Here is a 17,291-nt window from a genome sequence, read left to right as displayed (position 1 = left end):
GGTAGTATGGTGACCAAAATTGGTTGCAGTATTCAAGGTGTAGTCTTATTAGGGTTTTATAAAGTGGTACTAATACTTCACATGATCTTGATCCTATGCCTCTGTTTACACAACCCAGGATTGTATTAGCTTTTTTGGCTGCTGCTGCACACTGCTGGCTCATATTCAAATGATTATCCATGAAGACTCCAAGGTCCCTGTCACAAAGACCTATTTTTGAGCCAGGTCTTGCCTAATCTGTACTTATACCTTTGATTTTTCCTGCCTAAATATAAAACATTGGTTTTCTCCACATTGAAATTCATTTTGTTGGAGAGGGCCGATTGTTCAAGGTTGTCAAGATCTTGAGCTTCTGTTCTGGGGTGTTGGCTATTTCTGCCAATTTAGTGTCATCTGCAAATTTGATGAGTTCCCCTTCTATTCCCTCATCTAAGTCATTTATGAAGATATTGAAGAGTGCTGGGTGTAAGACAGAGCCTTGTGGTACTCCACTACTTCTCTCCATGTGAATGTGGTATCATTAAGGATTAAGGTATCATCGTTGAGTATGGTTTGTCAGCAGCTAAAAATACATCTGATGGTGATATTGTCTATTCCACACTTTTCTAACTTACCAAGAAGTCCAACCGACTGCTTTACTTTGTCAAATGCCTTACTGAAATCTAAGTATACTATGTCCATAGCATTTCGTTGGTTACTAATTTAGTGACTTTATAAAAGAATGAGATAAGATTGGATTGGCATGATCTGTTTTTAACAAACCTATGTCTGGCTACCCGTTCTAACATTTTGCTGACTAATGCTGAGAAATATTTGGAGTCAATTCTGACATGGTTGGGTTATTGTTGTCAAGTTCCCTCTTTCTAAGCTTTTATACTGAGATTTGTTCAGAAACACAATTACAAAATATAAGTAAAAAAGCAATTGAAACTATGTCCTATATTGTTTTATATCTTTAAATATCTACTTACTACAAAAAATGATTGTGGGGTTCTATTTTCCTTTTTTCTCCAGTATGAGGCTGGCAGGGAATTTAGAAGTTAGGCTTCTATAAGTTGTGTTCTTTTTTTCCTATATCCATATTAATACTGTTATTAAGATTAGACAGAACAAATTGTTTAAGTTGGCATATGAGAGCAAAGGTTTTTTTAATGAAGCTTTTAAGTTGCACAAGAATTTCCAAGCTGCTGGTAAGTCAGTAAACATAAGAAACTTCCTGGAAGAGGATGTTTTGTATTTCTCTACAGAGGACCCCTGTAGGCAGGCGTCAGATATTTTCCTCAGCTCATTAATTTTTAATTGTTAATTTTAATCAGTTTAATGATTGTTAATTGCTTAAACAAGGCTATTACAGTCTCAGCAGATAAAACACAGTTAAAATGTTATCTGGACAGAAAAAAATTCAACAAGATTTGGCAGTTAGAATGTTATTTTAACTTTTTAAAATTATTATTGCTTTTAAAATATTAATACAAATAAAAGAAAGAAACAAAACACAAAGATATAACATATTCTATCTGTCTTCATTCTATATGTCTCAATGACTACTAACAATATTTGTTAACACTATGGAACAGCAGTGCTTTCTGCTTTTTTAAAGTGTAATTTTTTAATTTTAAAGTTGTAATTTCAAATGGTGATTAAATGAATGGTTGTAAGTCTGTAATCTATATTATATCTTATGTATTGATTTTTTTTCCTGATATATCTTTTTCACTTATTTCTAAGCACTTGTTATTTTGAGAATGTTATTTTAACTTTCCAGCTGGACTGTTACAAGCATAGGTACATATGCTATTTTCAGAGCAAACAATATGCTTACTAGAACCAATGTCCTAGAAGAAAATAAGAAGTTGAATGGTTTATATATAGGTATTGTATGACTTATAACCATAATTGAGCCCAACATTTCTGTTACTGAGATATTTGTTAAGTGAGTTTTGTCGCATTTTACAATCTTTCCTGCCATAGTTATTAAGCTAGTAACATGGTTATTAAGTGAATCTGGCTTCCACATTGACTGCTTGTCAGAAGGTTGCAAAAGATGATCATATGACCTTGGGCCACTGCACCTGTCATAAATATGAGTCAGCTGCCAAGTATCTGAATTTTGATCATATGACCATGAGAATGCCCCAGTGTCTGTAAGTGTGAAAAATGGTCATAAGTCACATACAGAGTGCGCTTGTAACTTCAGTCACTAAATAAATTGTTGTAAATTGAGGACTACCTGTATCCTGCTAAATTATAATGTTCTTTTACTTTGGATTTAATCTGTGTGGACTAATTCAACAAAACTTGGTTTAAATCATGGGTTATTATGAGTCACATATGAATTTACCTTATTGGGTATGAACTGAAAAACCATATAAATGAAACAGAAGACAAAGTCTTTTTACAAAATGTATGATCCCCGTGCTCTTGGCCTGGTTCACACCAGACTTAACTGATTTGCCTATTCCTCCACAGATGATACATTTGCAGCCTGGGGCATCAGACAACCTGCAGGGCAGTTGCCTGTTTTATTGTGTAGTGCTGATAGATTCACTTTTTATTACATTGGGTTAATTGTAGAATATTAAGACAGATGTTATATAAATTAGAGGAATGTTCTAGATTTAACAGTCCATTTTTCCCCCAAATTAAATTTAATTTGTACTGGTCAGTCAGAATCACTTATATGCTAATTGTTACAATGTAATAACCAGATTTGCCTGTTGGAAAATGGATAATCTTGTGCAATTCAACAAAAACGACTGAAATGTACAGGATGGCTGTTCATTTTCTTAATTGCCCTTTTTATAATGCTCCATCCCTTAACTGAATTATCAACAATCTGAAGAATACTATTACTCTCACTTTGAGAATATGTATTCTAGAATCCATTGCCTTAAAGAATTTGTCTTTGTGGAGAGTCTAAATGGTTAGGAGATCATCAGCCTTTGATGAAAATTGCCTTACTTGCACTGCTATTCTTCACAGGTAAATTTAATCCTGATTCAGTGGAGAATTGGGGAGTCCTTGGCAATATCGCTCATTTCTGAGCCCAGGCGAATCCATGGGGTTTTAGCAGAGAAACATACCTTCGATCACTCAAGTGGAAGAGAGAGGAGAGATATTCAGTGCCAAGTTGGGCACTATCTTCACCCAAATGGAACTCACTGCTGTATTAAGTGCCACAAAGGTATTCTAATTTATACTCCATTCATTTGTTTGCATTTTTGTGTTTTCAGGATTCTTATCCCTGAAAGATGTTATCTGGTACATTTCCTTTTAAACTTCAACTCTCATGTATAATATTGGGAAGAAATCTTTTGTAGCAACTGACAGCTTTCTAGTGAAGAAGGTATAGTGGTATCCCTCTTGTGTATGTATATCACATAAATATTAAGTAAAGTAGCTATATATCTATGACTGAGTTTACACATTACATTTAAGTATAGCATGGTTATTTGTTTAAAACAAGGTGAAAAGTGACAACCTGGCCTATTGGTTTGTAAACAGTGTTTTATAGCTTAATATAATGTAGGAAACATTAACTTGTGGTTTATTCAACAAAACATTACTAACATTTTTATTTTGTACAATTGCATCTTTGCACATGCTATGAGTTTGTGCTAGTATATTATATATTGAGGAGATGGAGCAAAAGTATGATTGCTTGTACAGAATAGTACAAACATCCTCAGAGTAAACTTAAGGTATGACACTGCTACCCCAAAAATGCCAAAATTGACAGGTTACTTTAAACGAGGAATACTGTATTTGCCATAGTATGACTAACTAACAAGTTCTCTCTCTTATTCATAAGTATTATATGAAAATATCCACTCTAGTAGGTAAGAACATTTTATTTTGAATTAAAAAGGGATCTTAATAGGTGGATGAAAAAATGCTAGGTCTATGGGGAAGAATTAGTATAGTGAGACTGAATATTACATTAAGATTGATTCAAAATCTGAAAGCACTGCCTGTTGCTTCCATGTAATTCTTTTATCCAGATTTGAATATTAATATATTAAACTTTTATAGAAGGAAGAAACATCAAGGAAATTGCTGTCCAAGTTATAGCTCGCATATAGAATAGAATAGAATAGAATAGAATAGAATAGAATAGAATAGAATAGAATAGAATAGAATAGGCGAGGGGATGGCAGCGCTGCTTCCCAGGCTGGCGGGTCTGGCAGAGAGAGCCCGAAGCTGCCCGTTCTTTCCATCCCTTACCCAGCCCATCCCCATCCCCACGCATCTCCAAATGCACCGGCAGCTCCAAATGCTGCAGTGGCATGGGCATCGGGCAGAGGCGTTCACTCGGCGGGGCTCAGCTCGGAGGAGGATATGGCATAGGCCGTCGTCTTGCCTCCCTGTCCACGGATGGGTGGGTGCTATCACTGCCTCGGTGGCCTCTCCCGGGGGGTCAAAAAAAAAAAGGCCCGGCCTTATTTTGTGAGGAACACGGTAATATATCCACTTTGGTATATCCGCCATTTGGCCACAATGGCTTCTAAAACTCCAGAGGTACAGAGTGTGCTTGAGAAAGAATTAACTGAACCTAGAGAACTGAAAGCATAATTTATTAATATCATAAATTTTAAACGTACAAAAATAATTTTGGATACTATACTAGAAATTTGGTATAATGAATTGGAATATCCTGCATTGCTCAGTATTTAACTTCAACAATATATTGGAAGAAAAATGATACTGTTTGCTTGTTAAAGATTTTAAGAATTGTAAGAAACATTTCATAGGATTTATAAATTTAGCCAAGTTTTTCAGAAAATGTATTTAAAAGGTTATTAATATTCATCTCAATCTTTTTAAACTGGCTTTATAATGAAGGAATGCCCATTCCAAACTATGGAATGGCAGTGGAATTTAGAAATTTGACTAACTGATGTTTGTGTTTTTTCTTTTTTTTCTTTTCTTTTTAGTTCTTTTGGTTTTTTTTCAATTTCTCCCCCCCCCCCTTTTTAAGCTTTAGGTTATTTTATCAAAGTTATACTTTGTGTGTCTGTGTGTGTCTATTTTTTTGTGTGTGTTGTTAAGAAAACTACAGTGCTTTAAAATTCAACAAATATTGTAAAATGAAACAAAAAGGAGGAAAGATTCAATAAATCTACCAGTAAATAAAGATGATCTGAACTTATAGTGTGAAGGATACATACAGGGAAGTGAAGGTATAGGTTTAATTATGAATGTAAAGGCTAAAATGTATGTCAGAAAACATAAATTCATATTTCATATGAATTTCATATAGGTTTCATATAGGTTGTTAGTATGTATGGAAGCAGGATTTCATAAATATATTACATTTCAATGAATGGCAGTAAAGAGCCAGAATGAATTTTGGAGGAAATTGTGCAAAATTTTGAATGAATGTTAGAAAAAAAGGGTTTTTATTTGTTTTTGTTTTTTTGTTCGGTGGACAGTTATAGGTACAGAGAGAACAAAGAAAAGAGAACCAGGGGAAAAGATCAGGTTATTATTGAAAATAGTAGGATGAATGAGAATAGTGACTGGTGACTTATGCTTAGAAAAAGGTTTGTCATTTTAGAATATTTTTAAAGTGTACATACATACTGTATTTAAGAGAAATGAATTGACAAATCTAAACGAAAGTAATATGTCAAAAACACAAAGGACGTAAGGATGATGAGAGATTCTGAATGCAGAACTGATCACTATTTACTTGTGTTGGGGGAGTGTATCTTGTGGGAAGAAATAGAAGTAGAGCATTTGCAGAAAAAAAATCTATAGGAAAAAGCATAAGAAGATAGATTAATCTAACAGAATGAATGGAAATGAAATGTTAAATAATTAGGACTTGGATATTGCTTAGAAAAGATAAAAATGAAGTGCCACAGAAGTGTGTGGAGTTACTTCAATGGAAAAAAGTGACAGAATGCTTGATGGTGTGATGAACTGCAATGGCCTTGAGTGAGAAAAAGTGCATAGAAAAGGAGAATTACCATAAAAAAAAGAAGTATGAAAGATACTTACAGGTAGTTCTTCTGACTACAATTGAGCCTAAAATTTCTGTTTCTAGGTAAGAAAATTGTTAAGTGACTTTTGTCCCATTTTACTTACTTTCTTACCACAGTTGTTAAGTTAGTCACTATAGTTGTTAAGTTAGTAACATGGTTGTTAAGTGAAAATGGCTTCCCCATTGACATTGCTTGTCATAAGGTCGTAAAAGGTGATCACATGACTTCAGGACACTACTGCTGCCACCACCATAAATATGAGCCAGTTGCCAAGCATCTGAATTTTGATTCTGTGATAATGGGTCATAAGCTTGAAAAATGATCATGTCACTTTTTCCAGTGTTGTCGTAGAAAGCAGACTCACACCCACACAGAAGATGAGACACGACCACAGACCAGAAGCCGCACTGCAGCTTCATCACTACCCGCTTCAAACCGCTCCGAGCCATACATGAAGTGAACTGACACCTACCATGAAGATGCGGCATGACCACGAAGCCAAACAGGAGGATCACAGCTCACCAGCTCAAATCCCCCAGCAACTAAGACTAACCTGAGCACAACCAAGCCCCCGCCTGAACAGAACACACCTCCAGCCAATCAGAACACGGCCAACCCCCCAACCAATCAGAACACAACCAAACTCCCAACCAATGAGAACACACCCCCACCCAATCAGAACACAGCCAAGCCCCCACCCAATCAAGTCACACCCCCACTAGCAGTTAAAAGGAAGAAGCAGCTGCAAGCTCACATTACTCTGAGAAGCACAGAGCCGAAGACACAAGCCTGAAGATGATGAATGAGACTTCATCGAAATGTTGCCTAGATACTTCCAATCTTACGTGGGAGAAAACCCGAACCACCAAAGATCCACATACAAATACCCGCGAGAACCTCAGAAAATATATATATATAGTTATATATATAGTTATATTTACACCAAGACAAATTCCTTGTGTGTCCAATCACACTTGGCCAATAAAGTATTCTATTCTATTCTTATGAGTAGTAAATCAAAATTAGTAAGGTCAAGGATAAAATGATAAAGGAATGTGGACTGAATAAAAGTGTGATTTATGAAAGACATATGAAAAGGGATGGTCTGGTCATGTACAGAAAATGAACGGGGGCTGAAGTGCAGAATGAATACTGTTGGAAGAATCATCCAGTTCCAGTTCCAAGCACGGAATAAAATGGAGATTGGTTGGAAAGAAAGGTTCCCTTTATTGATGAAGCAGAACCACTAACCACATGTGATTCTGGGACAGCTGACAAAATGGAATTTAGGTTTTATACCTTCTGGATTCCTATGGGTTCATGTAGGGGTCATGGCTGGCTTTATAGGCAAAAGGGGAAATGCAAATCCTAAGGGTTTGTCTGAGCTAATTTAGTCAACCTTTGGCTTGTATTTATTTGATTGTATTGCTTATTGTGATTCTATTGGTTATATTGCTTATTGTGGTGCTTATCTGAAGCTTCTGCCTGACCCAGTCTTTCTGAATTTAATTTACTAATTCAGAAAGACGCGGTCAGGCAGAAACTTCAGATAAGCAACACAATAAGCAATACAATCAAAAAAATACAAGCCAAAGGTTGACTAAATTAGCTCAGACAAAAAAAAAAAAAATAGCTCAGAGAAACATTTCTTGCAGAAATCTGCATTTCTATAAGCTGGCCTCCTCAATTTCTGCTTGGGGCAGGGAAACTCAGGCTAGTTTCTGCATCCCTTAAGGTATTTTCCATTTCTTCTTTAGGAGCAATATTCTATCCGCTTTTTTAATATCCCCCAAAATATTTCATTTTTCGGGGAGGTGGGTGTTTCCACAATACATAAAAGAGAATGGTTTGGGAGGGAAGTTATTGTTGGGCGGCCTTTGAGATACTCAAGAAAGAAGGGATGAGAAGTTTAAAGAACAAAGTAATGTAGGAAACAATGTATGATATGGTAAAAGCAGGAAAGATTTGCAATATATGAGAGGTTATAATTAATTATGTATATAGGACTAATTTTAGCTATATTTTTATCTCATGTTTCTAGATTTTTTTTGGTTACTTTGTCTTATACTTTATGGCTTTCAGCACTCTGCAAAATGTTGCTTACAGAGAAAGGAAACATAGGTGCATGTGTTTATCCATATACATACACAATTGCTTCTTCTCAGCAAATATAATTATTTTGAAGAAGTAATAGCCAATTTTTATGCCAGATTTTCTACTTAAGAAACTAGCCACAAATTAAGGCTAGACCAAATAAAATTTGGTATGTAGGTTAGTAGTGGCATTTAATTATCCTCTTAGAGATTGTGTAACTTCATAGATTAAGTCAGTGCTGTTTTGTAACCTAATTGTCCTGCTATCATACTTGCTAGAATTATATGTGTGTACACATTTGCAAACTAATAATCTAACGTCAGGAAATAAGCCTAGAAAAAACAAATTGGAATATTTATCTTACATTTATTGGGATAAGGAACAGTGATACAGTATCTTAAATGGCAAATATACCTGCCATTCACCTCATTTATGCTCTCTATACAATGAGTGTACAAGTGAAGCCTTTAGGCTTAATCCTCATAAAAAGGAAGATAAATTACATATCTTTTTCTGCCACTTATTACAAAACCAGTTTATTCCCAGCTGTTTTTCCTGAAGGAGAGGAGGAATCTCCTGAAAAACAATCTTGGGAAGGAAGAAGGGTCCAGTAAAGTATGTGTGTATATGTGCATGGGTAGACAAAGAATATGAACATAGTGCTGACACTGCATTAGGGCATAACATGATGTATTTGTTTCTGATTTGCATGTAATGTTATGTAAACCCTGCCCCATGACTTGTAAATTATGCTTTGTAGCTTAATATATTGAAAAAAAATCCAGCCAAGTCTGGTTTGTTGAATAAGCACTAGTTAAACACACTTATTGCATGTGTTAACCCAGTCTGGGTATGGATTCAGATGGAACTGTTTGTAAGACTAGATGTATGGATGAGAGCTCATAATAACTAAAGCATTGTGAACCAAAACCTTTCAAGATTGGGGACTGTGTATATTTGTCCACAAAATTCTTAAAATCATTACAACCCTCTAAGAAATTAGCACGAAAATCCATTGGCCCATTCCCCATCTCCAGAATTATTAACCCCCGTGATAGAGCTTCAACTTCCAAAAACACTTAGGCAGATTCATCCAGTATTTCACTGTAGCTTGATCAAACCAGAGATCACTTCAAACCTCAGACCCCTCCTTATGTGCTCATAATAACTAAAGCATTCTTGCCCCCATTCCCCTCCCAAAATCCAGTTTTGGGTTAAGAGAAACTATTAATCCCTGGCACTGTTCTGCTGGAGGAGAGTTATTTATTGGCTAGAAGCCTGACATAGACAGGGATTTTCTACTCGCTTGTTCTGATCTCTTGTCAGGAAATTTGAAATACGCTGGTTCAGTTCTCTCTTGATCGTATCCTTGTTCAGATATTGAAATATAATGACAGCAATTCCAAGGAGGAAAGAATGGCAGTGTAAGCAATGGACTTTTCCCCTTCAACTGAAAAAAATGAACTTCTGAAAGCTAGGTATTTCAAAAGGAATTCTTTATTGTAAGGAAGTGAATCCATTACTAGTCAAAGCAGAATCTAAGATGCTTCCAGGCATACAGTAATAGATAAAAGGAGTTAGAACCCCTCCCCTTATTCAGATGTGGATTTAGTCAAATAAAGAAGCAACATGTTAATTCCCCCTCCCCATCTCTGGGATAGCTAAAACAGTGTTCTTCCTGACATGTGGTGACTGTGTGGTGCTGGTTTAGGTGTATTTCTTGTCTATTATTAAATCTTGGTCAATTTATAATTGTCCATTTATCATTATTTTTGACAGTGTTTGTGCATTTATTTTACATTCAACCATAAACGTTTTATTTTTGATGTTATTAATAATGAAAATTTTAATTGTTTTGGATTGTAGTATCCTTGATAGATTCACCATATCTAAATATAATAAATAATAAAAAGTTACAGTACATCCTCCACTGTTGGATTATTTGAAAGTTTCAGTATCTGTGGTTTTCTTATTCACTGGTGATTTCCTTTCACTTTATAGGAACTTATCTTTCAGAACATTGTTCTGGGTCGGATAAGGCACCTACTTGCTCTGTGTGTCGCGAAGGTGAATACATGCCTTCACAAAATTCTTCACCAAAGTGTTTTGCGTGTCAACCATGTCGCACAAATACCGGTAGGTTTAATTTTGTATATACAGTAGTTAGATTAAAAATGAGCACTAATAAACAAAGTAAGCATTCGAACTTTGTATATTTATTTGTGTATGTATAGCTATTGGTGCCAGATGTTATTGTTATTAATATGTTATTCATTGGATTTACTGTGTTTTATTATAATATCTACAAACTTATGTTCTGTTGTAGATACAGAATCCTCTGCAATAAAACTAAATTATAAATTACATTTATAAATTGGGAAAGGGAAGGGAGGGCAGGGGAAGGCTAAAGCTGGAATCAAAGGACAGATAAAGTGGTCAGGAAGCATGTTTAATAACAGCCTGCTAAAAATGTTGTCAATGTGGGCTAATTGGCACAGATTTTTGGAGGAGGAACCATTATGGAGTTTTATATCTTTTTTTATAAATTCAAATAAGGTTTTGTAATATTTATTTACTATTGTATTATATTTTATTCCACTCTTATTATTTTTATAAATAATACAAGGCAGCGAGCACACATAATACTCCTTCCTCTTCCTATTTTCCAACAACCCTGTGAGGTAGGTTGGACTGAAAGAGAGTGACTGGCCCAAGGTTACCCACCCGTTTTTCATGCCTTCAGGCAAGACTAGAAGTCATTCTCTTGGTTTCTAGGCCAACACATTAACCACTACACTAAACTGGCTCATAAATTTATATTTGTAATGATATAAAATGTAAGCATTAGAACTGTTTTACAAAGTAAGCATTGTATACAGAAATAAAAGCCTACCAGTTTGGTCTGATGTTCAAGCTATTCTGCTATCATATACAGCAGTATGATCTCGATAGAAATACGCAGCTTTTCCTCACTCTTCCCAGGCTTTCACCAGATAACAAAGTCCAATTGTACCAAGTGGGAAAATACTGTGTGTGGTTGTTACAGTAATCAATATAAGACTACCAGAAATGCTGAATTTGTATGCAAGAATTGCAGCGACTGTCATAATGGAAAAATCAGACAAGACTGTAAGTATAACCTCAAAAAATCAATATAACAATTTAAACCTGATTCCATCTTCATTTGTGTCATCTATGATAAAACAGTATGTTTTTGTTCTACTTTGTTAATCTTTCATTATTAAGTTACTAACCTCTGCACCTGTTTTCTAACTATTTGTACAATAAGTCCCGTGTTAAGTAATACTCTGTTTCCTCTTTATCCTTAATTTCCATCATTAACTTGTCCATTTCGGCACATTCTAATATTTTCTTTATTACCTTTTCACCTATAGGTATACTTTCATTTTTCCAATTTTGTGCATATGTTATTCTTGCTGCTGTTATTACATGTAACATTATGTAGTTCTTTTGTTGTATTTCCGCAGTAGTATACCTAGTAAGAACAGTTCTGGTTTTAGATCTGTTTGTTGTGCTGTCATCTCTTCTAACCACCTTTTTATCTTTAACCAATATTTTTTTGCCGTTGGACAGGTTCACCACATATGGTGATAGGATCCCAGTACCTGTTTACATTTCCAGCATTCTGGCAATATGTTTTGGAACATTTCTGCCATTCTTGCTGTGGCAAGTGTCATCTATAGCACATTTTGTACACGTTTTTTTTTGTATGCTGTTGACATCATTAATTTGTAATTTCTAAATTCTATGGTATGCCCAAACTTTTTTGCCAATACTATCATGGTTTCTTTTACACATTCTTCTTCCATTTTAAAATTCAATAAGTATTTCTAAAATTTCTTTATTAATTTATCATCTGTTCCTAACAATATCTGGTCCAATTCTTGGGGTTCCTTATAAAATCCATATATTTCTGCATCTTTCTTACATCTCATTTGTATTTGAATATGTGGCCACCAGGCCAAGTCAATTCCCTGATTTTTTAGTTCCTCTTTTTATTTTAAGTCCCTTGTTCATTTAGTATATCTTTGTACCTTACAATTTTATCCAGTTCTAAAGCATTAGGGTATATTAGCGCTTTCATCATAGATAGCCAGACTGGTATTTTCATATAATGATTCTGTTTGATTGTTTTCCCATACTGACAACAGAACATTCCTGATATAATGCCTTTGGAAGTATCTATGTAGTTACTTTTCCTGTACCATACAAATGCATGCCACCCCAATTGTAAATCATGCCCTCCTAACGTCAATATTGTTTTGTTCTTCAACTTTATCTACTTCTTCATCCATGTGAGCACTGGTAATACAACTCCCAGTCTGGTAGCCCAAACCCTCCCTTATTTTTAGTATCTTACAGCAGTTTCAATTTGATTCTTGTTTTTTTACCTTGCCAGGCAAACTTTGAAATCAATTTATTTAAGTCCTCAAAAAACTTTTTTCCTAGTTTTATCAGGATTACTTGAAATAAAAATAGCAATTTCGGTAAGATATTTATTTTTGTTGCGGCTATCCTTCCGACCAACTACAGCTGTAGATTTTTCCATTTTTCCAAATCTATCTTTATTTGCTGTATTAATTTGGTGTAGTTGTCTTCTTTAATGGATGCACATCTTGCTGTTAGCCAATTCCCAGGTATTTAACTTCTTTAGTTATCTGCATGTACATCTTTTCCATCAGTTCATTTTTCTGTTTATTTGTAAGATTCTTTGTCAATATCTTGGTCTTTTCCTTGTTTATTTTAAATCCTGCCACCGCATCAAACTCTTCTATTTTCTTTATTAATTTGGGTCCCGTTTCTAGGGGTTCCTCCAAAATAAATACTAAGTCTGCGAATGCTTGTACTTTATAATGTTCTTTTTTTTAATCTCCAAACCTTTTATTTCTGGATCTTGTCTGATCTGTCTAAGCAAGACTTCCAGGGTTAGTATGAATAAAAGAGGGGATAGTAGACATCCTTATCTTGTGCCTTTGTTTATGTTAAAGTTTTCTGGTATTTCTCCATTTACTATCACTTTTTGACTGGAGTATATTGCTTGGATCATATTTGCAAAGTTTTCACCAAAGTCCATGCTTTTCAATTGTAATATCATAAACAGTCAGCTCATATTATCAAAGGCTTTTTGCGCATCCAGAAAAAGTAATGCTAGCTGTTTTTTGGAATGGACTTCATAATATTCTAATACTTTCAAATAATTCTCATGTTATTTTTCAATTATCTTTTGGGTAGGAAATCATTCTGGTTGGGATGTATACATTCATTTAAAAATATTTTTAATCTTTCTGAAATTATAGAGGCATATATTTTGTAGTCTACATTTGATAATGATATTGGTCTGTAATTTTTTATCTGTTGAGGATTTGTGTCTTCCTTTGGTTTTAATGTAATGTATGCTTCTGTCCCAGTTTTGGGGAGCTTGGCCTTTGTTAGTGCTTCATTGTAGACCTCCAGCAATGGCGGTCCTAATGTCTCTTGTAAACTTTTATCAAGTTCTGCTGGAAGCCCATCTGGTTCAGGTGTTTTATTATTTTTTTGTCTTTTAATTGCTCCCATATTGTCGTTATTCTTTCATTTACCATTGTTCTCACTGTATCTGGTATTTTGGATAGACCAGCCTTTTCCAAATATTGTTTTATTGTATCTTCTGACATTTTTTCTTGACTATGAAGTTTCCTAAAGAATTCCTGGATTATTTTCTTTTTATCTTCATTCTGATGATGGAGGATCCCCTTCTCATCTATCAGTTGGTGAATCATTTTCTTCTCTTGCCCTTTTTTCAACTTATACACTAGCCATCTACCTGGCTTATTTTCATGTTCAAAAAAGTTTTGTTTTGCTATTTTAATTATTTGTGCCATTTCATCTTGCACTGTTAGATTTAGTTTATGTTTTATTAAATTGGTTTTCTCTTTTCTCTTGGTTTTTTTTTTTTTTTTTGCAGATCATTCTGCAGTTCTATCTCTAGTCTTTAAGCTCTTCTTGTAGTATATTTTGCTGTTGTTTCTTTTTCTTGCTTCTTCTTGCTATATATGTTATTGGTAATCCTCTAATGTATGCTTTTGCCATATCCCAGACATTTTGCAGTGATGTTTCTTCTTTTCTATTTTCTTTAAAGAAAAATTCCATTTCTTTTTCCATCATTTGTGTGAACTCCTTGTCTTTTAAAATAATTTGATCATTGCCCATCTCTGTTTCTTCTTTTGTCCCCTCCATGTAAGTTTTATAGGGTTGTAGTCTGCCCATATGTTCGTTTCTATGTCTACCTCTTGGACATTCACACCACGTCTATTTTCGACCATGATTGATGTTTGTTCGAATAGAATGTATATTGGTTTGTCTTTGTGTTTAGCTCTCTCCAGATATCCTGTAGGTCTATTTTTTTGTGTCATTTCAGAAAAGGCTTTTGGAAGTGTTCTTATTATTTTACTTCTTTTGCTGCTTTTATAATCTATTTTAACATCCACAATTGTGTTGAAGTCCCCTATTATACATATATTTTTGTAGTCCATGAACTCTCTTGTTGAACTCTTCCTGTTTATTATTTGGAGTGTATATTGCAATCAAGAGAGTTTGTTTCTGGTTTATTAACACCTCCATCATTAGTATTCTCCCTTTTTCATCTGCTTATATTTGTTTGGTTCTTAACATTTCTCTAACATAGTGCCACCCCTCTTTTCTTTTGGTGTGCTAGTGACAAGTACAATTTCCCAATTTGGGGGTATTCCAATAGATTGCCATGTTGCTTTTTAATATGTACTTCTTGAAGGCAAATTATATCCAATTTTAATCTTTGTAGTTTTTTTTCCTTTTTATGGGAGAGTTCAATCCATTCACATTAACAGATACTATCTTTACTTCATCTTCCATCTTTTCATTTATATATAGGTCTTACCCTTCTAGTTGGTCTTATCTCTCTCTCTGTCCTTTTGTTCTTGCACCTTCTCATTCTGTTCACTCATTTTTCACCCTCACTCTTTCTTCTTGATCTAAGGCTTTTTTTTCTATTTGCATTTCATTTTGACTTTTACTTTCTATCTCCTCTCTACTTTCCTGTTCTTCATTTGCAGTAAAATGCTGTTCTAAAAATTCATGTGCTTGAGTATCCACACTAATTTTTTTGTCTTGACAAGTAATCAGAATTCCTTCTGGTATCAGCTCTCTGAAATTAACGTTATAGTTAATCAGTTGTGCTGTCAAGAATTGATGCTGTCTCCCCTGCTCTCTAACTCTCCTAGGTATGTTTTAAGGTCACAATTTCTCTCCCTTTATACTTTATAGGCTCGTCTCTAATTCTTTTGATATTTCATCTCTCAGCATCTTCTTGGCAAACCTCACATGCACCTCTTTTGGTAGTTTATGCCTTCTTGCATAGTTTGTATAAATTCTAAATATTTCCTCTATTTCTCTTCATACATCTTGTTTATTTTTCTGTAATACTCCAGCCAGCAGCTCTGTCATCACGTCAGCTAGGTCTTCCTCTTTCTCTTCCACAAATTCTGAAATCTCAAATAATAGGCCGCCTTTTCCACCTTGAGAAAGATTACTGTCTCTTCAAATTCTCTATTAGCCTGTGATAGCTTTTGGTCCATTTCTTCCCATTTTTTTTCTGTTTGCTCAGCCCTTATTTCTATTTTATGTATCACGGTTCATTCTCCGCTATCATTTGCTGGAAGTTCGCTATCTTTTCATGCATCTTACATATATCCCCCTTCATCTCCCCCATTTCATTTTTTATCTCATCATGGTTCTTTGACATAACTTCCTGACTTTTGGTCATGGCTTCTTGGATCGATAGAAGCATCGCATGCATGCTCTGGGTAGAACTTGACTTCTCCAGACCTAGCATGCTTGCTATTGATTTTTGATTGGATGGGCTTGATGCTGCTGCTGATGTTGCTGAGGAGGGTGTAGACGAGGCTTTCTTTCCTATCTTCAATATGTTCAATGTACTTGTCATCTCTAATACTCAAAAGGGGCTTATTCAAAATAAAAGACAAAGTAATTATTTTTACACAGCTAAAGACTATTTCCCACACCCCCTGGTGTACCTCCTTCAACTCTCTGGTATTATACTGGTAGAGATATACCCACAGTCTTAAATTTCTAATCACCTTCATTTAACAAAAATTATCTTTTAGTCTACAAAGTTGATAGTTCTGTCAGGTCTATTAATTACTCATAAGTCCCTCAAAGGTAGGTGCTTCCTCAATTTCTTCTTCCTCCAACAGTCAAATTTGTGGTCCACGTAGATCTAGCCACACTATTATTATTGTAATCCTTTTAGGAATCCTTTTACGAATTAAGATTTGTAATCCACCAAGGCCCCAAAACCCATCAGGTTACTAAGCTTTCTTTTAAAAACAGTACCTAAATAGAAGCACAATTTCTAAGTTCACCGAGAATATTCCCATTCTTTTTTCATTCTTCCACCATTCAATCTGTTTGATGTCCTCACAAATTATCTGTGGATATCACAAGAGTTTATGGAGTCTTTATAGATATTGCATCATTCACTTCCTTTTTGTATATACTCTTCTGGTCAGTAGATGATGCTCTTACTCTTTTTTAAATACTGAAAAAGCTTCTTAAGCATTCTAAATCCAACATCAGTCCAAAAAATAGTAATAAGCATATTCCTAATAGTCTTTGAATATTTAAAGTTCTTTCAAAATAATTGGTTTGGACTTTGCTCTAACTCAGTCTCACTTCCTTCTGCCATTCTTTTCCAGATATGTCAATAGCTCTGAAAACTTAGTTGCCGCTATTTTGGTGGAGCAGAAATCTTGCTCCACCCTTTTTTGAGTCCCACTTTTCACACCCTTCTACTACTAAATCAGGATAAATTCATTTGCAGAAGATTAGAAAGTTCTCACCCAGTATAGCCACGTTGCTCTTTGATTTTTCGCTTCCTATCTCTCACCAAGCTGTCACAGCTTCGGGTCAGCCATGATGACAATCTTCTCTCCTGTCTCTCCCTCTGGGGTTAACTATGACCATCGAGAGTCTCCAGACAGGCAAAATCAATGAGAATAATGGAGCACTGTTCTCCCGATCTGCTTCGCTGTGACGTCACTACCGAAAGTCCCCTTTTTCTTATTTTTATCTGGTTATCTGTGATCTGTCTTTTATCACTTAACATGCATTGTATGGTACCACATACTGAATTAAAAAAACATTCTTCAAAGA

The 17,291-nt window shown here is 34.9% G+C and overlaps 1 protein-coding gene across 1 annotated transcript in view; it reads left to right on the top strand.

The window, feature by feature from the left end:
- The window catches only part of LOC113444433 (tumor necrosis factor receptor superfamily member 1A-like), a 38,792-nt gene that overhangs the window by 3,494 nt on the left and 18,007 nt on the right, over nt 1–17,291 (top strand). Inside the window, exons 2-4 of the mRNA XM_026713191.2 lie at nt 2,983–3,184; nt 10,083–10,217; nt 11,064–11,210. Coding sequence (XP_026568976.1) covers nt 2,983–3,184; nt 10,083–10,217; nt 11,064–11,210 — 484 coding nt within the window. The remainder of the gene's footprint in view (nt 1–2,982; nt 3,185–10,082; nt 10,218–11,063; nt 11,211–17,291) is intronic.

Source organism: Pseudonaja textilis, chromosome 2 (genome assembly GCF_049901715.1).
Source record: "Pseudonaja textilis isolate UNSWEBS1 chromosome 2, rPseTex1.2, whole genome shotgun sequence".
In the NCBI taxonomy this organism is placed as follows: domain Eukaryota; kingdom Metazoa; phylum Chordata; class Lepidosauria; order Squamata; family Elapidae; genus Pseudonaja; species Pseudonaja textilis.
Note: the sequence above shows the minus strand (reverse complement) of the source record. Positions and strands in the feature narration are given on the sequence as shown.